At 46.8% G+C, this 21717-nt stretch overlaps 1 protein-coding gene across 1 annotated transcript in view; it reads left to right on the top strand.

The window, feature by feature from the left end:
• Positions 1–758: 758 nt before the first annotated feature.
• Positions 759–21717, top strand: part of NAA30 (N-alpha-acetyltransferase 30, NatC catalytic subunit) — a 31480-nt gene continuing 10521 nt past the window's right edge. The window contains exons 1-3 of the mRNA XM_068254373.1: positions 759–1295; positions 18171–18294; positions 21390–21445. Of these exons, the coding sequence (XP_068110474.1) occupies positions 891–1295; positions 18171–18294; positions 21390–21445 (585 nt within the window). The 5' untranslated portion in view covers positions 759–890. The remainder of the gene's footprint in view (positions 1296–18170; positions 18295–21389; positions 21446–21717) is intronic.

Below are 21717 nucleotides of genomic sequence, written 5' to 3'. Positions count from 1 at the left end.
TGAAGGTGAATGGGAGTGATTTTCAAAAACGCTAATCAATTGCAAAACGCTCCGAAAAGCGCTTCTACTGTTATTGGCCCCTTATAGTGTGCTTCCTATCATATTTCCAACCCCCCACCATAGGGAAAAATGCCAAAGAACCCTTGCACAGTACTCAAGCGGACCCTGGTTGAGGAAAGCCTGCTGTAGGGAAAGGTGGTTGCCACGAGCAACCAATCATAGCCTTCACTCTCTCTCTCCAGTTGAAAGAAGAAAGAAGTCAGCTTCCAAACTTCCAAACTCATAGTTACACGCCTTGTCGCCTTCGCCCGTCACATTGAATAGACCCTAGGTTCTCAACGTGTGGTACGCGTACCCCAGGGGGTACTTCTGATGGTTCCAGGGGGTACTCAGGCTTGATATACTTAACCAAGAATAACACATTTAGAGTTTTAGAAACTGATAAATCTTATTTAAGCAACACCAAATTAGGTGTTTTAGCTAATTAAAAGCTATAGTAAATGCTTGGAAATGATTTAGAACCAATTATAATGTACTACGATTAAATATATATTTGTCAAGGGGTACTTGTGATAAGGTTTACTATACTAGGGGGTACTTGGTAAGTACAGGGTTTTCAAAGGGGTACATTCCAATAAAATGTTGAGAAACACTGGAATAGACAGCACACGAGCACAAAACATGACCCCGCCCCCTCACTACAACTCCCGGCATCCCCCAGGCGAGCTCTCGCGTTGCCGGGATACTGAGGAGGGAGTGAGCTAGGGCCGCGCTGCCGGAAGTGGGGTAAAAGGCAGGCGGAAGTCGGTGTGCCGGCGCTGTACGGCGGGTGGTGTGCGGGGCCGGTGATGAGGGCGGGTCAGTAGGGCGCCCGCTGGTCTCTGCTCAGGATGGCGGACACAGCAGCAGTGGCGGTGCCGGGGGAGCAGCAGGAAGACAGCGGCGGAGAGGAGGAGGAAGAAGAGGAGGAAGGTCGGGGAGGCCGACGCACGCCGGACACCTCCAAGAGCCGCCACCGCCAGCTCAACGGCCTCATCAACCCCGACCTGCGGCACCTCAAGAGCCTGCACAGCTCGCGGCCCGAGCAACGGACTGCCGCCCCCAACGGGCTGGGCGAGGAGGCGCTGCCCCCCCTGCTGGCCGCCTGCACTGTGCACGACATCCGCTACGTGCGCTACCAGTCCGAGCTGCAGATGCCCGACATCATGAGACTCATCACCCGGGACCTGTCCGAGCCCTACTCCATCTACACCTACCGCTACTTCATCCACAACTGGCCGCAGCTCTGCTTCCTGGTGAGTCTGCTGCGCCTGGACTACATCTCCCAGCGTGCCCTGCTGCGCCTGGACTACAGCTCCCAGCGTGCCAGGACTACAGCTCCCAGCGTTCCTTGCTGCTTCTGTGTCAGGAGAACTACAGCTCCCAGCGTGCCCTGACAGGGACGTCTGCTGTCAGCACTCCCTGCCATGTGTCTGCCTGGGGACTCCACTTCCCAGAATGCTCCACTCTACGTGTCATGTGACTGCTGAGAGATTGTGGCCCATATGCAATTAACTTTTTCTCTAGTTTTCTCCTGGGTGATATTTTTAAATTTGTCAGTACAATGCATTTTAAACCCGCCATCAGAAAGCAAGAAAATGATCAAAGTAATATTGATAGTCCTTTTTTTATTTACTTTTTTAGTTGAAAGTGCTGGAAAGTTATTTTAATTTGAAGATGTCCTAAGTGAAAACTAAGGTGAAAAAGTTAATTGCATATGGCCCTGTATTTCTCAGTATGGCTCACTGCAGCTATAGGTGTCTGCTGGAGCACTGCAGCTCCTAGCATGCCTAACTGTAACCATGCCAGTCCTGTAGCTACTGGGGGACTGTAGATCCTGGTGTACCATATTGGGACCATACTGCAGGTCCCAGCATTCCTTGCTGCACCTGTTTGAAAGGGGACTTTAGTACACATTATTCCCTACTTTGTACCTGTTATTTCACTAGTGGGAGACTACTACTCCAAGCATGTTCTACTGTTGGGTTGCCTGCAGGGGGCCACCTACCACAATGCCCTACTGCCTTCTATATCTGGCAAGTGACTCCTGGTGGACTATAGCATCCAGCATGCCCTCCCACCTCCAGGAGTGCTGGGGATTACTGCTCTTAGCATATGCTTTACCTCACCACCACCTGCCAGTGGTCTGCTGGGGCACTTCACCTCCTAGAATACCAAGGCAGGCTCTTCAACAGTCATGTGACAGCTGGGTGATTGGGGACTGCTACATCTCTCATGTGACTGATAAGGGACCACAGCTTCTAGCATGCTTAAAGGGAACCTGAAGCGAGGGGTATATGGAGCCTGCAATATTTATTTTAAAATATACTGCATCTACTGTACCAGTTGCCTGGCTGTCTTGTTGATCTTTGACTGCAGTAGTGTCTGAATCACACACCCGAACCAAGTATCTAGCTTATCTTGTTAGAAACCTATTATCTGCATGCTTGTTCAGGGTATGGCTAAAAGTATTAGAGGCAGAGGATCATCAGGACTGCTTGGCAACTGGTATTGTTAAATTGACTATTGCAGCCCCAATATTCCTTTCTCTTCAGGTTCCCTTTAAGTAAAACTATGCTGTCCTGGGGCTATGACCAGTATGCTTAGCGGCCGTTATACAGGGTATGTTATTACTATAACTCCTAGCCTCTCATAATGCACCTATACTTTGTTCTGGGGCACTGTGTCTCTCAGAATGCCCTACCTCCTCTTTACCTGACCTGTTTCTGTTCATAGACTACAGCTCCCAGCATGATCTACTGCCACTAAACCAGTTAGGGGATTACTCATAGCAACCCCCCCCCCCCCCCCACACACACACACACTTGTCGTGACTGCTGGAATACTACATCTTTCAGCATACAATACTGCACTTATACCAGCTATTTGACTGCTTGGAAGATGACACCTCCCAACATGCCCTCCTGCATCTTTATATCACATGTGACTGCAAGTGTAACCTAACTTCTCACATGCCCTACTGCCTTAGGACTACCTTTCCCAACATGCTATGCTGTGGAAGTTGACAAATTAGTATGCAATTTAGGAGTCAGCTGTAGATAAGTTGGATGTTTAAATGCTATGGTGCTAGCTGTTATTTTCTAATGAGCTTTGGCTACGGTGTTCATGGGATTCATCCAGCTTTGTTATACTGTGTTTTTTGTATGACTGCTGCAGGACTACAGCTTCCAACATGCCCTACAGAATTTGCTCCAATTGCATTGCTGCTAGGGAACTGCAACTCCCAGCATTCCCTACGGCACAGATAACTCATGTAACTTGAGAAACTACAGAACTCACCTCTGGAACTCCTGGCTGCAGTGCATGCTGGGAGCTGAAGGCTGCAATGCGTACAGGGAGCTGTAGTCTGTAGATGTGTGTAAATCTCCCTCCAGGGAAATGTACATACTACTACAGCTCCCTGCATGCATTGCTGCCAGGAGTGGGCTCCAGAGGTGGGTTCTTTGAAATGCAGCCAGCTGGGCATGAGATGGCAACTTCACAGGAATGGGAGGTTTACATGAGCTATGGTACCTTTTGTAGGCAACCAATGGCATTCCCCCTAACCCCCAGTCCACCAATGGCATACAGTGTTAAGCAGGGCTGTGGAATCGGTACAAAAAAAATAATCCGACCCCAACTTTGACTCCGACTCCTCAGTTTATGAAACCTCTGGCTCCAGGTACCAAAAATGACTCTTGACTCCTTAGTCTAAAGCTTACCAGGGCTGTGGATTTGGTACAAAAATCATCCGACTCCTCTGTTTAAGGAAACTGATTCCACAGCCCTGGTGTTAAGAACCTTACTTATGGGGAGATTTAGTGTAATTTTCTTTTTTTGGGGGGGGGGGGGGTTCTGATACTTGCCTTAATAGTAGAAAGGCTTTTGTGATGGTCCAAAGGCTCCCAAGATCCTTCTCAAGCCAACTGCTGCTGAGCAGGACTCTTCCTTTGGTAGCACTCCCGGCCATGGTCACACACATCTGTATTGGGCATGCCTGAGAACGGTCTGCACATGCCCAGAACAACGACAGAAAAAGTGTGCACAGAGGAAAAAGTCATACACGAGTGGCTTTATTCTATTGGGCATGTGCGCACAGTACTTGTGCATGCCTAGGAAGGATGCACTCGCGCACGTCGGGAGCGCCACCTCGAGAGCTATATTCAAGAAGCTTCAGTCTAATGTGTTTAGAGGTACCTAGCGCTGGAACGGTGGATTGCTAGGAGTCTAGGGGAAGCCTCTGGACTATTCGGAAGGCTTCGTACTACTGAGGCAAATGTCTAATTTCATCTTCAAAATTCACATCAGGTACACTTTAATATCCTAGAGTGATGTATCACTAATGACCAGTGTCTGCAATGGAGTACTTCTCTCATGTCCTCCTTCCTCTCTCAATAGAACAGAGCACGTTGTGAGCAGTGTTTGTACAGTGATTGTTCCCAGAATCTCTGTCCTACCAGATTAATCAGAACACGTGAAGTGTAAATCTCCTCAGCATTGTTGTACTTCTTACCCCTTCCTCCAGAAGCTGCTCTGTTTTGCACTGTGCCTGGTGTCCCTCCTCCCCTCTCCATACCAACAGGACATGTCCCCAAACTGTCGCCTAATTGGTCTAGTGTATGTGTACACGTTTGTACGCACCCTTACAATTTCAGACCTTAAAGCAAACCAGAGACCTTAGAACCAAAAGAATTGTTACTCACCTGGGGACTGCAGGTGGACATCGAGGGACTCAGGCGTACTTATGGCGCTGGAGGAAGCCCCGTGTAAGTATCAATTCTTCGGGTTCTACACTAGTCGATCCGGCGGCCGATTAGCCGCCGGATCGACTCCCGCTGCGTGTCCGAGCAGATCGATTCCCGCTCGCCCCCCCGGCGCTCTTTATCAGCCGCTCGATTCTCCGCTATTGTCCGTCGGTGGGGATCGAGCGGGGAATCCATCCGGCAGGTCATCGGACCTGTCGGATATTATCAATTGAGCCATCAGCGGCTCGATAAGCCTGCAGTCGAGCCGTGTATGCCAGGCATAAGGTTTCTGATACACTTTGAATTGAATATAGATATGAAACTCCAGAAAGGGTCTATTTGCCATTACCATAAATACAATTTCGTATCTCAAAAGTTTTTCAATTTACGTCTGCTGAATCACCCCGGAGGGTGACATGTGCCATATGCTGAGATCCCTAGAGTTGGACTACCTAATGCCTGGCATCTTTGTTGGAATAGAGGCAGGGCTATGATGCAGCAGGGTGAGGGTAGAGGCATGGCCGACGTATGAAGGTGTGGTTGTTCTTAAAGCTGACCTGAACGGAGAACTTCCTCTCTGGTCTAATATCTATCTATCTCTCTTGAAAGAAAGAAAAACCTTTTTCTACAGCTGATACAAATCCTGCAATAAATCTGCAGTGTCCATTTCCTGCTTTCACAGAAGCAGATGTAGGGTTAACATCTTGTGTTTACAGATAAGCTGCTCTGCCGAGGCAGCCAGCTGATGCAGCTGAGATTACGTTACATTACAGTTGTGATTGGTCACAGATGAGGGGGAATTAGAAAGGCTAAACTCTACATACTGGGTGCATTTCTCTGTTTTCTTGTGCAAGAGTTCTGTTTTTCTTTTTTAAGTGGACCTGATTTTGGGTAGTACAAACTGCAGTTTTGAGGCGGTAAGGCTGCATAGTATGCTATGCGCACCCCTGATTTATGGCATTGTGAACCTCCACATTATTGCTTTAATTGACGGATTATTAGTATTTTGGCAGAAGTAAGCGGTTGCTTCCTTCCAGATTGATGGGCCATCTGTTTATCACTCCTAGGAAAATTAATTGGCCAAAAAAATGTAACTCTGAACACTGCATCCTTGCAGCGTGCCTATGAAGCTGTGCGCTAATGGAAGCGGCGCTGATGTTTAGGTAATAGAGCATCAGTTTTTCCACATTTCCTTGCAATCAAATTGCCTTTCCTAAAATACTTTTCAGCGCATTCTGCGTTCTACGTGCCAAGCACTATCTCCATAATTAGAGCTAATCTGCATTCGCATTATTGGCAGTTGCAAGAAATAGGATCCTAATAGTGCTGCATCTAATTAAGCATTCTGCCCAGTGCAAATATTCTGCCCAGTGCTGGTACAGTCAAAGATGCATACACACGCATAATTATGGTCACCCACAGGGATCGGGGCTCAAGTCCCCGAGTGACAGTTCAGGGCCAAGTTGTCTACAGAAGTGTTGCTAGGTGGCAGGCCAGTGTCTGGTTCTGCTATAGAATGTCCCCGTGTCCCAGCCACCTTCTGGTTGGCCGCGTGCGCTCTGTGTTCCAGCCCCCTTCTGGTCCTCTGCACTCTTTCCTGGCCCCCGTGCACACTGTGTCCCCACCCCCTTCAGGACCCCTGCGCTAAGTGTCCTGGCCCCCTTCTGATCCCTGTGCACTCTGTCCCAACCCCCATGCACACTGTGTCCTGGCCCCGTGCGCGGTGTATGGGTCCCCACTCTGGCTCTGTCTCGGCCCCTATCTCTAGCTTTCGTGCACTCTGACCACTGCTGCTAGAACAGGAAATAAGGAATTTTCTTATAGAAAAAGTTAGTCTTGTGCTGCGAAACAAGTTACGATTTCTGCCAGTCCTGTTTGTTAAATCCCAAGAAAAGAGTAATGTAGATTGGCACAAGATGCTAGGACTGTAGACAGGTAGGGGGTAACAGGTCACTCCAGCTGTGCCTCCAGACAATTTAGAGTCGTAATCCATAAACTTTAGAACAGAAAGTATCCGGGCACCAGCAGCAGCAGTATGCTTAGTAAACCTTTAATGCATCCCCAAACCGCATGACATACAAAGTGAAATGCCTAACGTCGTTTCACAGGACAAAACCTGCTTCTTCAGAGGTTACTGGTTGCCTCTGAAGAAGCAGGTTTTGTGGTTTGTTTATTATTGTTGCCGTAGCATCTTTGCTAAATTGCTGGGTGAAAGAAGATGAGAATCACTTGCATAGCTTAGCCCTTCTGCTGCCATTTATACTCCACCACCTTTACTGAAGTCAGATTAATTGAGAGAGAATATACTAAATATAAACAGCACATTCCCAGGCCTACCAAACTAAATATAAAGTAAACAGATGAGTGTAAGTACATGTTAACTCCACATTGACTATACTGGTACTGTACACTGCTTGCCTCCTATGAAGTGGATGTTGCCTGTAAGCATGCGTCTCTAGCCTCCAGGCTAAGGAGGTGTTCCTTTTGCTATGCAGGGGGAAGAGGGCCGACAGAGGGCACAGGGCGGGGGGTGAAGGGCCAGAACAATATCTGTCGATCCACCAGGCTCAGCTGGCCAAGGTTTTGAGGGATGTCCTCTGGTCCGCCTCTAGCGTGGAACGTACATTTCATAAGGCATTAAAGTGGATCTGAGCTCTTGCACCCTGTATGTATTTAGAGAGTTTAGCCTGTCTAATCCCCTTCCTCATCTGCGACTAATCACCACTGTAATTTGATCTCTCAGCTGGCTGCCTCAGCAGAGCAGCTAATTTGTAAACACAGGATGTTAACCCTATGTCTGCTTCCGTGAAAGCAGAAGGTAGACACACTGCAGATTTATTGTACGATTTGTATCAGCTGTATCAATTTTTCTTCTTTTAACACATTGAAGCCAAAATAAACTTACGGTATGATATAATGAATTGTAGCACGGATAATTGACAGAACATTAGTAGCAATGAAAATTCATATTTTTTCACTTTATATAGCTTTATTTATAACATGTAACATACAGAGGGGCTGCAGCACACAACAGGAAAACAGTGACAGGGGCTCTTGGTTACGCTTTAACTGTGCCAAAGTGTCCCCGATCTGGTGAGTCCTATGCTACGTACACACATGCGACAACGATCGTTCGTTGTCAACGACGAACGATCTTTTAATTGACGAAAGAACGACGTCACGCACATGCGCAGAGAGTGCCCGGCAACAGGAGCGCGATCTAGGACGCGCTTCGCCGGGCAGCGCAGGCGTACTACTCCGGGTCAGAGCGACCCGGAAGTAGTAAAAGCCCCAGAGATGTTCGCCGAGCGAACAGTTCGCAACATCTCTAGTTCTCACAACAAAATCCCCATACAGAGGCTGGCTCTGCCTATCGAGCCCAGCCTCTGTTGCTAATCAGATCCCCCCCCTAAATCCACTCTGCACTCAGCCAGACCCCATAAATCACTGCCGCGCTGTGCGGCTGGGTTTACCTTCCTAACGTCAGTCTCGGCGCTCCCCCCGCCTCCTGCAGAGCTCCGGTCCCCACCTGCGTCTCTTCCCTCCAATCAGCATGGAGGGAAGGGACGTGGGCGGGGACCGGAGCGATACAGGAGGCGGGGGAGAGCGGAGACTGCCTGACTCTTAGGAAGCTAAACACAGCCGCTGCTGACACGCTGCGTGTGTCGGCAGCGCGGCTGAGATTTATGGGGTCTGGCTGAGCGCAGGGGGGATTTATGGGGGATCTGATTAGCAACAGAGGCTGGGCTCGATAGGCAGAGCCAGCCTCTGTATGGGGATTTTGTTGTGAGAACCCCGCCTCGGGTTCTCTTTAACAGCTGGAGGGCCAAGTTTGCCCATGCCTGGTCTAATCCCTACCATAGTCATGTCTGTGTGTATCGTGTAGTGTATGTATTGTAGTCTAGGGCCAATTCAGGGGCAAGCCAATTAACCTATCTGTATGTTTTTGGAGTGAGTGCCCGGAGGAAACCCACACAGACTCGGGGAGAACATACAAACTCCGTGCAGATAGTGCCCTGGCTGGGATTCAAACCTGGGGACCCAGTGCTGCAAGGTGAGCATTCTAACATCTATGCCACCCTGCTGCTCTGTTCATTTCAGCTAACTATACTGTTGGCTGAAGTGAATTGCCTGTTTTTGTAAATGCCTAGGAATCTCCACATGTTGAGTTGAAGATACAGTATAATCTTGATATAGTAAACCTCTGGCTATAGTAAACTCTGTTCCCAGATCCTGACCATGTGACTGTATAAACATACAATGTATGATGAATTCTGACATAGTAAACTACTTGGCCAGGTCCCTTGAAATGTACTATAAAGGGATTCTACTGTACCTTATTTCTCTGGCTGTACCCTGACCTGGATACAGGAGAGCAGAGGTTTCAGTAGTAGTGTATAGACCTGGTGGGATGTCACTGGCTCTCCATGATGCAGTGACTTGGTCCGGTTTGCATATCCTCTTTTGACCCATGTTGTATAGAACAGGATTTAAAGTGGACCTGAACTCTTGCACTGGGCAGAAGGAAAATATAGAGGAATGCTTCCTGTATGCATTTAGAGAGTTTAGCCTGTTTCATTTCCTCCTTCGTCGGTGAATGATCTCAACTGTAATTTGATCTCCCAGCTGCGTCAGCGCAGGTATCTCTACAGTCCTTGGCAGAGCTGCTAATTTGTAAACACAGGATGTTAATTTTTTTCTGCCGTGATAGCAGGAAGTACACACTGTTATGCCTCATTCACATTGCATTACGCTCTCGCCCGCTCAGAGCGATTTTCTTTATTTATTTCAAATTGCTCTGCGTGTTATAAGCGCTTTAGCAGAGCAATTATTTAAATCCCTTCCTGTGATTTCACTTTACTTTTCATTCAGGGCAAATCGCCCTAAAAATGGTGCATGCAACGCTTTTGTCAGCGGCAAGCAAACGGAACGCCCCAATGAGAACTATCTCATTGGAAAGCATTGTGTAAATGCTTTTAGGGCGGTTTGAACAAATCGCCTGCGCTTGAAAAATCCCCCCAAGAACGCCTCTAGTGGGAACAAGCCCTTACGGCTGATACAAGTCCTGCAATAAATCTACAAAGAAATGTTTTTCTGTAAAGGTCATTATGCTGTTTCCCATCTTTTAGAGCAGAGAGGAAGTTCTGAGTTCAGGTCCGCTTTGACAGGTCTGTTCCCTCCCTTGCTCTTCTGCTAGGTGTGTTGCATTGGCTGCTGGGAATGTAAGTTTGCGTTGTCTGTTTTGTATCAGTATAAATCTGTGTTTAAAGACTGATGTCATTTTCCTGGCTAGTATTGCACAATTCTTTTAAAAAGTTTAGGGCATGCTGTTGGCTGGGAGACATTACTTTTTACAGCGCTAAAAACCAGCAGTGACATCACCAGTTCACTACTCGGTGCTGCACCTAAGTTGTTATTCCTTAAGCTGCCTCTGACTCATCCTAAATAGGAATGGGTAGAGCATTCAAATCTCCGCCACCTGGGAAGTGGCGGATGACAAATCAAAGCTGATAGTCAAGTGATTAGCTGTCAGCAGATTCCCCGATCCTAAACGAGCTCTGGCGGTTTACTTGTATGGTTGTGTCTCTTTCTCCCAGGTCCAGCATATTCCATGTAGTTTTACAACTGCAGTCAAACACAGTGCATCCAGTATTCCACATGCTTTCAATGATTCCTATAACAACCTAAAAAAAGCACTTTATAGTGTACCTGTAGCAAAAAAAGTGCCCCAAACAGGGACGCATCTGGATAATTATACTCCCCCCCCCCCCCCCCCCCCCATCCTCCTGCGAGTCGTTCCAGTGCTGTATGGAGTTTAGCTTGTCTAATTCCCCCTTATGACTAATCAAAACTAATATGATCTCTCAGCTGTGTTGGCTGGCTGCCTTGGCAGAGCAGCTAACTTGTAAATGCAGGATTTTAACCCGAGGGCTGTGGAATCTGATTCGGAGCAATTTTGGGTACCTGGAGTCAGAGTTGGGAGTCGGAGGTTTCATAAACTGAGGAGTCTGAGTTGGAGTCGGATGATTTTTGTACAGACTCCACAGCCCTGGTTAACACGGTCTGCCTCCATGAAAGCAGGAAGTAGACACAATGCAGATTCATTGCAGGATTTGTATCAGCTGTAAAGAAATGTTTTTCTTTATAGGTTATTATGCTTTTAGAGCAGAGAGGCATTTCTGAGTTCAGGCCTGCTTTAAGTGCATAAAGGACTGCTTGAAAGGAATTTATACACCCATTATGGAGTAGGTAGTTATCTTAATAAGTATATACCGTACTTGACAAGTCGGCCTTGGCAAACACCTATGTTGATAAAGGTCTATATATGCGGTACTACTCAGAAACCCTTTTGCTCAGCGACGGCTGAGCCCAGAAATGGGTGATAAGATTCAGATATTCTGGGATTGAATGCAGCTTGGAGTTGCTGCGGCTCCTGCATTTGTTTGGCTGAATTTCAACCTATGTTCAGTTTGCAATGCAAAAACAGGAAGGGATCTGCACCATAAATCTTGCGGTGCGCAAAGATCTCCCTAATAATTGAGAAAACGTTTTCTTTTCCTCCAAAAATGAAGCGAAGAAACAGCACCACTGTATTATAATCACAATATTTCTATGTACCGTATGGGATACCTATGAATTACCATAGAAGACTGGGTGTATAAGACAGCCCCCAACTTTTCCAGTTAAAATATAGTTTGAGATATACTCGCCGTATAAGACTACCTCTCTTCCAACGCACACCAAATAAAAATCATATACTGCCACTGGTGCTATGTATGAACAGACACTAGTGCTGTATTGTATGTGGTATCCAGTATATAACTGTATATAGGCAATTGACTAGTTGGATTCATTTTCAGCCTGTATTTGGTCGCATTGTCGATCCGGTGTGCACTTGGCGGCACGGATTTTCATCCGATTCTATTATAATCAAATCGGATGGTCAGTTGGGTGCCAAGTCTGATATATGGCCACCTTAAGAAGTAAGCATTGCATGGGGGGTACCCAGCTTGACGGCTAGCTCTATTTTATTATAGGGCCTTGCATTTTATCTAGGAATACAGCTTGTGTGCCTTGCAACAGCAGGAACTCAACAGAGCACTTTGCGTCACATAGTTATTATGGTTGAAAAAAGACCTATGTCCATCGAGTTCAACCAGTAATGAAATACATGCTTCACTGTCACTATTAACGCAAGCGTTTTGCAGTAACACAATGCAGGCAGTGCATTACAATGCCAGATGTTACACCACAACGCACCCGCAGCGAACGACGTATAGGTGGCACATTGCAGTGCGGTCAGCCACAACTGTGAATGTAGCCGTAGTGAGATACTGTTTTGAGCTTGTTCCTGAGGCCTGTTCAGATGGTGTGCGAGTAGACATGACTATACATGAGCGCCTCTTGTCTTTACCCACCACATTCCACATACAACAGGTGTCCTTCAGTGACACTGCTGCTGCGGGTGGGTGTGGCGCTTTTATGCAGCATAGAGTAAGGACACCAGCTATCATATTACACTGTTACTGGCTGCCAGATGGAGAGCAGTGTCTTGTCACACTGAGGGGGGAGGCAGAGCACCAACAGGAAACTGACACCATACTGTGTGTGTGGGGAGAGGGGCAGTTAAAGTGGACCTGAACTCTTGCACAGGACTGAAGGAAAACCTAGAGAAATGCACCCTGTATGTATTTAGAGAGTTTAGCCTGTCTAATTCCCCCTCATCTGTGACGAATCACAAGTGTAATTTGATCTCTCAGCTGTGTCAGATGACTGCCACGGCAGAGCAGCTAATTTGTAAACACTGGATGTTAACCCTATGTCTGCTTCCATGAAAGCAGGAAGTAGACACTGATTTGTATTAGCAGTAACAAATGTGATCTAATGAATTGTATGTGTAGTACGGGTTATTCATAGAACTTAAAGAGAATCTGTATTGTTAAAATCGCACAAAAGTAAACATATCAGTGTGTTAGGGGACATCTCCTATTACCCTCTGTCACAATTTCGCCGCTCCTCGCCGCATTAAAAGTGGTTAAAAACAGTTTTAAAAAGTTTGTTTATAAACAAACAAAATGGCCACCAAAACAGGAAGTAGGTTGATGAACAGTATGTTCACACATAGAAAATACATCCATACACAATCAGGCTGTATACAGCCTTCCTTTTGAATCTCAAGAGATCATTTGTGTGTTTCTTTCCCCCTGCAGCTATCTTCCACTGAAGTGTCAGGCTGTTTCTTCCTGCAGAGTGCAGACAGCTCTCCCCATATGTAATTCCTCAGTATGTGAAAGCCCAGCCAGCTCAGAGGAGGATTTATCCAGCTTGTAAAAGATAAGAGAGAAGAGAGAAGCTGCCCTAATCTAAATAGTGCAGAGAGGGGACTGGAGGGGGGAGATGCATCACAGAACCACAACACTGAAGAACTTGGCAGCCTTCCAGACAGGCTGACAAGTCTGACAAGAGAGAGATAAGTTGATTTATTACAGAGATGGTGATAGTAGAATGTGCTGCAGTAAGCCAGAACACATTAGAATAGCTTTTGGAACTTGTAGGATGATAAAAAACAGGATGCAATTTTTGTTACGGAGTCTCTTTAAGTAGCAAAGAAAAGTCTCATGTTTTTATTTTCAGTTATATAGCTTTATTTTTATAACATTGCCTCATTCTCTAATATTTGCAGTTTCAAACTACACTGTATTTTAAACTAAGAAGCAGATCAGCGCTAATTACCCTTTGAACTTTCCTACAGTAAAACCTTAAAGAGAAACCGTGACCAAGAATTGAACTTCATCCCAATCAGTAGCTGATTCTCCTTTTTACATGAGAAATCTATTCCCTTTTCTCAAATGGATCATCAGGGGGCGCTGTATGGCTGATATTGCGGTGAAACCCCTCCCACAAGAAACTGAGGACCATGGTTCTGGCAGTTTCCTGTCTGTGAACCTCATTGCATTGTGGGAAATAACAGCTGTTTTACGGTTTACAGCTGGGTCCAACTGCCAAAAAAGCAAGCAGCATATCCTGTCACGGACATTACCTGCCAGCAGTAAAAATATCACCATGTGATGAATGTAAATCGGGGAGAGGAAAGATTTTACAATGGGCAAACACTGACTAAATCATTTATACATAATTCTTGTAAAAAATTAAGCACTTTTTTAATGACATTATTTTCACTGGAGTTCCTCTTTAACCCCCTTGCCGGTCCAATTGTGTCAGCAAGGGTTTTTTTTTTAAATCATGTAGCGAGCCCAGGGCTCGCTACATGATAGCTGCTGACAAGCGGCATCCCCCTACCTAACCCGATCGCCGCCGGCGCTCTCTGAAAGCAGGAAATCCCGTTCAGAAGGGATTTCCTGCTGGGCTTCCCCCGTCGCCATGGCAATGGGGTGGGATGACGTTGGGACGTCAGAGGGAATCCCGATCCACCCCTCAGCGCTGCCTGGCATTGATTGGCCAGGATGCGCAAGGGGTCTGGAGGGGAGTAGCAGCGAGCAGCGGTGATCGAAATATGCAAAATTGTGAAAATCGGCCCAGTGGGGCCTGAGAATTCCTTCTGCGCAGGTTACCGCGAGCTGAGCTCGGATTAACCGGCAAGGAGGTTAAACAAACTGTTAGAGACAGGTTTAGATTAGTGCTTCTGAAAACAGCACTGTAGCCAACCCAAGCTTGGTCGGAGAGCTCAGAGCAGCTCTTTTGCATAGATGACTGAAGTTTTTAGCTCTACCTGTACTTGAAACAATGAGACAATTTTTTTTTTTTTTTTGCTACTAATGTTGTATTTCTTAGCTGTTCTACACATACAATTCATTATATCATATTTTCAGAATTCATTTTCATTTCAGATTCTCTTTAAAGGTTATTATGCTGGTGCTTATCTTTTAGACCAAAGAGGAACTTCAGAGTTCAGGCCCGTTTTTAAGGTGTATTGGCTACATTTTGAGTTTATACGGTATCTGTGATCAGCTGAACAGGCTTCTGGATTGGATAGGCCAGTCCCTGAATTCAGTATTTGCTATGGAGGGATTTGTGAATCAAGCTGCTCTGGTAAAGCCTAAAGGGGCCCATACACTCAGCCGATTTTCTGGCCGACCGATCGATTGATCGTTTGCAAATCGGTTGGCCAATCGACCGATCGATGGCCGATTTCGATGGATTTCCATCGACCAGGCAGGATGCAAAATTTAGGTCGATCTGATGAGATTGCTTTTCAGTTTGCATTGGCCTTAATGGAAATCTGATGGCAAAAAAAATGCCATCAGATCGAATTTCAATAGATTTCAAACTGAAATCTATTGGAATTCTATCCTGGTAAAAAATGTTCTAAAAACGCATCAGATAGATCATCAGATGCATTTCTTATCTATCTGCTGCCAATCTGACGAGTGTATGGGCACCTTTAGACATGCTTTTAATTTTGATTGGCCAATGAATGGCCAACATTTCCACCTCCATGTGGTATGAGAGCCAACAGATTCTGAATACTATGAGCAGATTGTGTAGGTAAGCTCGAATACCACAATATGGTGCTAAAATTGGCAAGTGATTGGCCAATCCAAATTGGTGTGTACCAGACTGTGTTGCACTCTGCTTCTGTTTGGCCCTGCTGGCAGCGGGTGTGTCTTGAGGATTGCTCGTGTGACCTGCAAACTTCTTACCTTTAGGGCCCTTTTCCACCAGCGCGTTTGCGCTGGCTGAATCGCAAAGTCGCAAACCGCTAGCGATTTTACAATCGCTACGGTTTGCTTTTTAACATAGGAATCGCGGTAGGTCATTTCCACTACCGCGATTCGTTTTTTACCCGAACGCGCGGCGGAGCGATATTTGCCGCGATTTTGCTATGCAGTGCATAGCAAAATCGAAGCCGCAAAACGTCGGAATCGCCGGTTTTGCGATTCAGCAATCGCTAGCGTTCAGCGTGAACGCTAGCGACTGCAGGTGGAAAAGGGCCCTTAGGAAAGGGGCCCTTCCTAGCAGGGCTGTGGAGTCGGTCCAAAAATCCACCGACTCCGACTCCTCAGTTTAGGATTCCACCGACTCCACGACTCCGACTCCTCTAATTTGCATATTACAATTTTGTTGATTAAAAGTATGTAACATGAAATTCGTCTCTTAACTGCCAACGCTTAGGAATTTTACAAGACAACTGAAGTGAGAAGGATATGTAGACTATTATATTTATTCCCTTTAGACTAAAACTAGTCCTTGGTAAGAGTACTTGTAAAAGGTACAAATCGGAACAAAGAAAATCTATCAGGCCCTAGGCAATGTAAGAGTGGGTACATGTAAGAATGATGTGCAGGTACTCTGCAGGGGAATGAGGAGATTGTAAACAGACAACACCTTTGTGTTCAATGTGCACAGCATTCTCAGTGGATTCCCTGCAGCTCTGTGGGGAGTGCATATGTAGAGTATAGTACTACTGTGTAACAAAGTAAACCTGAGACAGATGAAATTAAAGTTTTATACATACCTGGGGCTTCCTCCAGCCACCTTCAGGATAATCAGTCCCTCGTTGTCCTCCTCCACCACCTGGATCTTCTGCTATGAATCCAGGTACTTGAGCCAGTCAGGCATAGTGCGCATGCACACACTCCGCCGCCAGGAGCATACTACACCTGTGCAGCACTATTGCGCAGGTGCAGAATGTTCCTGGCTGTGGGAGCGGCATGCGGCCGGACAGCGCTGACTGGCTGAATTACCAGGACTCATAGCAGAAGATCCGGGTGGTGGAGGACAGCGAGGGACTGATTAGCCTGAAGGGGGCTGGAGGAAGCCCCAGGTATGTATAAAACTTTACTTTTCATCCGTCTCAGTTACCCTTTAATTTGTAGTCACCAAACCAAATTTTAATAACATTTCAAATTATTTGATTTCATCAGCAAAGGGAGTGCATACATTTGCATAAATCAGCATCAGTGCAGAATTATTTCCATCTCGTTGACCATCTCTATTAGTGACACAGCTACACATCAGGCTTTATTCTTACAGCATAGATGTTATTTAGTATATATGTTACGGCCAGAACCCGAAGTTTGGCCAGAACTAGAAGTGGCCGGCCACTTCGGGTTCTGGCCGGCCAATGCGCGAACTGGCCGCTGCGCTGCGGCCAATGTGAGAAATGAAACAATTCCTGTAAGGTTTAATGTGATGTTGTGGCCGCAGCGCAGCGGGCAAAATGTATCACACATCTTTACTTTTTCCTCTGCCTCTCTCTCCTCCCCCCCCGCCTCTCTCTCCTCCCCCCCCCGCCTCTCTCTCTCCTTCTCTTATTGGCACAGCCGGGCGGGGACACGCGTGTCCCTCCGGAGTCGTTCGTCGCGGCAGGGGAATCCTGCCGTTCTTGCAGAGTGGGTGCTGGCAGAAGCGATGTCTGCAGCCTCCCCGCTCTGCTCTCCTGCCGCGAGGAACGACTCTCCTGGACACGCGTGTCCCCCGCCCGGCTGCCCATAAGAGAAGGGGAGAGAGAGGCGGGGGGGGGGGGGGGGGGAGGGGAGAGAGGCAGAGGAAAAAGCCGGGCGGCTTAATGCCATTGAATAAAGTAAAGATATGTGATACATTTTGCCCGCTGCGCTGCGGCCACAACATCACATTAACCTTACAGGAATTGTTTCATTTCTCACATTGGCCGCAGCGCAGCGGCCAGTTCGCGCATTGGCCGGCCAGAACCCGAAGTGGCCGGCCACTTCTAGTTCTGGCCAAACTTCGGGTTCTGGCCGTAACATATATAAGAGATTCCTGTGTACACATCATGTATACAGTCACAATCAGATCTGTATATCTGACCTTAAAAATACGGGGACTGCTTTATTGAAGCAGCACAAGTAACTAATTTTAATTGGTTTATTTCATTTTTGTGGACTAAGCACAGCTATTACTGTATATATACTGTATATATACATTATTTTTCATGACTATTATCTGAGAAATAGAACATTTTATCATATTTTCTATTTTAATTACAGTTACAAATTCATTAGGAGTCGGTGCATTTTTTCCCGACTCCGACTCCAGGCACCCAAAATTGCCCGACTCCACGACTCCGACTCCACAGCCCTGCTTCCTAGTTTATTCATAATATTCCACAAACTTCAAATTAAACTCCAAGATTATTTTCATAAGGCAACCTCAACAGAAAGCTCTCATAGGGCGATATTGTCTGACTTTAATATAAGATCTGATTGCAGTTATATAAAACGATAAACGGAATAGTTATTTTGGTACAGGTTCTCCCCGTTTTGGTGGCCACTGGCGGGCTCCTTCCATTTCCTCGTTTCCCACACTTGTTGTCCAGTCGCCACATCCGGTGTCCACCCTACTAGTTTTTATCACAAATGACTCGTCGGGATCATTTCAACCACCTGTTTTGTCTTTGTTTTGCAGGCCATGGTAGGAGAAGAGTGTGTAGGTGCCATTGTCTGCAAGCTGGATCTGCACAAAAAGATGTTCCGGAGAGGTTATATAGCCATGTTAGCAGTGGATTCCAAGTACAGAAGGAAAGGAATCGGTATGCAAATTGGAATGACTAATGTTCAATGACTCTGGGGTTTTACATATTGGTGTATTTACCGAAAGGTGGTGGTGCAATACACTTGCTTCTCTGGCTTAAAGTAAACCCGGAAATACAGCCAAGTCCCCGTTATCCAGAATTCAGGCAACTGGAAGTCTCCAATAACCAGCCTGCCTGAGGGATAACTGGGACCTCTTTTGGGGGGCTTCCGGTGGGTGCTGGCAGACTTTGAAATTACTTACCGAGGCTCCAGCGATGTCTGGCAGTCTCCCTCTATCTACTTGCGGGCTCTTAGTTGCTTCTGGCATCTGTGTACTGAAGCCAGTGTCACATGACTGGATGTGGGTCAGCTGACACTCCGGCCTTCAGGCACTGGGGAGGCCGGAAAGCCACTCCGAGCCCGCGGGGAGATAGAGGGAGACTGCCAGACATCGTGGGAGCCTCGGAAAGTATTTCAGGGGGAGGTTTGTGCTATTTCGGCTGGTAGCTCAAACAACTGCCAAGCGCTGGTGCCGGGGACTTTGCTGTAATGGGATAGTTACCTTGGGGGAGCGGAATCCTCTGTTCCAGCACTGAGACCCACAAAGCACTTAGGCACGTGGCCACACTGCGCCTGCGCAGTAGCACTCACCTGATCGGGCTTAGGTGGAAAATCCGAGCCTGATTGGGTCTCTGCTACTGCGTGTGTAGTGCTTTTTCCCTACCTCCCCATATGGCTTCCTTGGTGATCTAGGGCTTCACCTCCAAAGTAGCTTCCCTGGTGGTCTAGAGTGGGCCAAACATAATGCAAAGTGGAGAGACCACTTGAGGTCCAAATTTTAATGGCTCTGAGGGACAGATTTCGCCCGCAGGACCGGAGTTTGACAGGTATGATCTAGTGTTTGTACAGGAGTCCCTTGATGACCCTTAAAACTTGTTAGGCATGCTAGATTTTCAGCTACATGCCACCCAGTGTTCTCCTCAGAAATGTTTCCCAGCCGGGTGGCATGAAAAAGTAGCCAGGTGGGGAGCGACAGGGGGAATGCAGGGCCAGTACAACTCTGCCTCCAGCATAGGAGGATGAGGGGGCGAGCTGATGACAGCCGGGTGCTCACTAAAATTAGGCTGAAGTCGCCGATTAACGGAGCCACCAGCAGTACCAGGAGATGAGCCAGGAGAACCCCGGGGGACCTTGCAGGCTACTTGGGGCTGGGTGGGTGCACAATAATGGAGGTGCGTGATCAGGTAGGAGACATGAGGAGGACCCTGCCCAAAGGCTTACAATCTAGAGCATACATGTCAAACTCCGGCCTCAGAGCCATTAAATTTGGCTCTCAAGTTGTTTCCCCACCTTTCATTATGTTTGGCCCACTCTAGACCTCCAGGGAAGGTATATTGAAGGTGAAATGCTAGATCACCAAGGAAGCCATATGAGGGAGGTGGGGGAAAGCACTAAATACTAGAACTGTATAGAGGGAGAATGACCACTAGACACCAGGTAACTGTATAGGAGTTGTAGGGGGGCATTAGACACCAGGGAACTTTATAAGGTGGCCAGACATTGTTTGGCCCGCCGCTAGGTCCTAGTGTTCAAATTCGGCCCACTTTTGTACTTGAGTTTGACACCCCTGATCTAGAGAGAGAGCTGGGGACACAAAAGGTAGGGGACCAGAGTTCAGCTGCAGGTTTAGAGCACTAGTTGGGGGAGGGGGGGGGGGGTGGGGGTAGGCAGGCCAGAATGAAAAGGTGAGTTTTGAGGGCTTTCTTGAAGATGTTGGAAGGGGAACCCCTAATGGGGGGAGGTGGGGCATTCCATTGTGTTGGAGCAGCACTTGAGAAGTCCTGGAGTGTGCATGGGACTCGGTGATGCGGGTGGGGGCGGTCAGGTGGTGATCATTGGAGGAGCGGAGTGAGCATCTAGGTGTGTACCTCTGAGTATGATCTGTATATGCAGACAGAGGCGCCAAAAGAATAACCTTTACTAAAAATGTTAAAATGAGAATGCAGGTGGAGTTGCCTCCCCCAAGCAGACACACAGTGTTGTATATATTCAAAACAAGGGTTTATTTGTATACTCCAAAAAGTGCAACGTGTTTCACAGGCATATCCTGCTTCATCAGGCAATAAAAAAAAAATGTAGCAACTGTTGTTTTGAATATATCTGTACAACAGTTTCTTTGTGTCTGCTTGTAAGTCCACCTCTGCCTCCTCATTTTAACAGTTTTAGTAAATTTTATTCTTTAGGCGCCTCTGTCTGTCATACAGTTCCTGTGTCCACCCTTGGTGGAGGGGTGTTGCCCTGTATTTCCTATCTAGAGAGCAACAAAAACAAAAGTTAGCTTTCCTAAAACAGAAAGAATTTGCGATAATTCAGGTTGGAGTGAGCTTGAGATGTCTCCCAGAGCAACACTGCTGAATATATGCAAATTAACCATTGTACCCTTAGAAGCTAAACACACCTCCAGAACCGCTGGAATGCAATGATGTGTCAACTTGTTAATTTGTACAGAGCCATAATAATCCAACATGCATACAGACTGTTTCGGATTGTTTGATCCTCATCAGTGCATGGCATGGATTAATTTGGCTCTATGGAGTTAGGGCTTGTGAATCCGAGAGGCACAGACTAACCAGCAAGCTCACTAGAGAGCGACTTCTTAATCCTGAGTGGGAACAGGTCTAATCTCCCCACCTGCTGATACAGTGGGTTACCTGGATGGTAACCCTTGTTTGTGAGTATATCTGCATACTTACCTTACATATCCACTCTAACAGTACATACTACACTATATTGGGCTCTCAGTATCTCCATCTTTCTGAGTAAGATCAGAAATGTAGGTTGGACAGGTTTTGTGGAAAGATTTGTAGGCCAGACACAGTATCTTGAATCTGATTGTGGACTGGATAGGAAGCCAGTGGAGGGATTCACAGAGGGGAGTGATGGGAGGAGTGGATAGTTCTGGCTGCCGCACTCATGACGGTCCGCAGTGGGGCAATTCGGGTCACAGGGAGACCAATGAAGACAGTCCCTCTTTAGTCACATTTACAGACACTTAATTCTAAGTGAAAGCTGGATGATTTACTTTTTTTTTTTTTAACTTCTACATTCCCAGGTACAAACTTGGTAAAGAAAGCTATTTATGCCATGGTGGAAGGGGATTGTGATGAGGTAAGTCTGGTATCAGTTTTTTTTTTCTTTTCAGTTACAGTATTTAAAGAAGCATTCCGCTTTTCAGTTAAAGAACCACTCCAGCACAAAAAAGTAAGCAGTTAAAATCTGACAGAACGTATAGGTTTTGTACTAGTCCATCTCCTCATGGGGGATTCTCAGGGATTTCTTTGTTTACAAAAGCATTTCCTCAACGGCAATTGCTAAGTCGAACTGCCAAAATAGTGAGGTGTTCAGGAAATGCTTTTGAGAACAAAGAAAACCCTGAGAAT

The sequence above is a fragment of the Hyperolius riggenbachi genome, chromosome 9 (genome assembly GCF_040937935.1).
Source record: "Hyperolius riggenbachi isolate aHypRig1 chromosome 9, aHypRig1.pri, whole genome shotgun sequence".
Classification (NCBI taxonomy): Eukaryota; Metazoa; Chordata; class Amphibia; order Anura; family Hyperoliidae; genus Hyperolius; species Hyperolius riggenbachi.
This window is presented reverse-complemented; position numbering and strand designations above follow the sequence as displayed.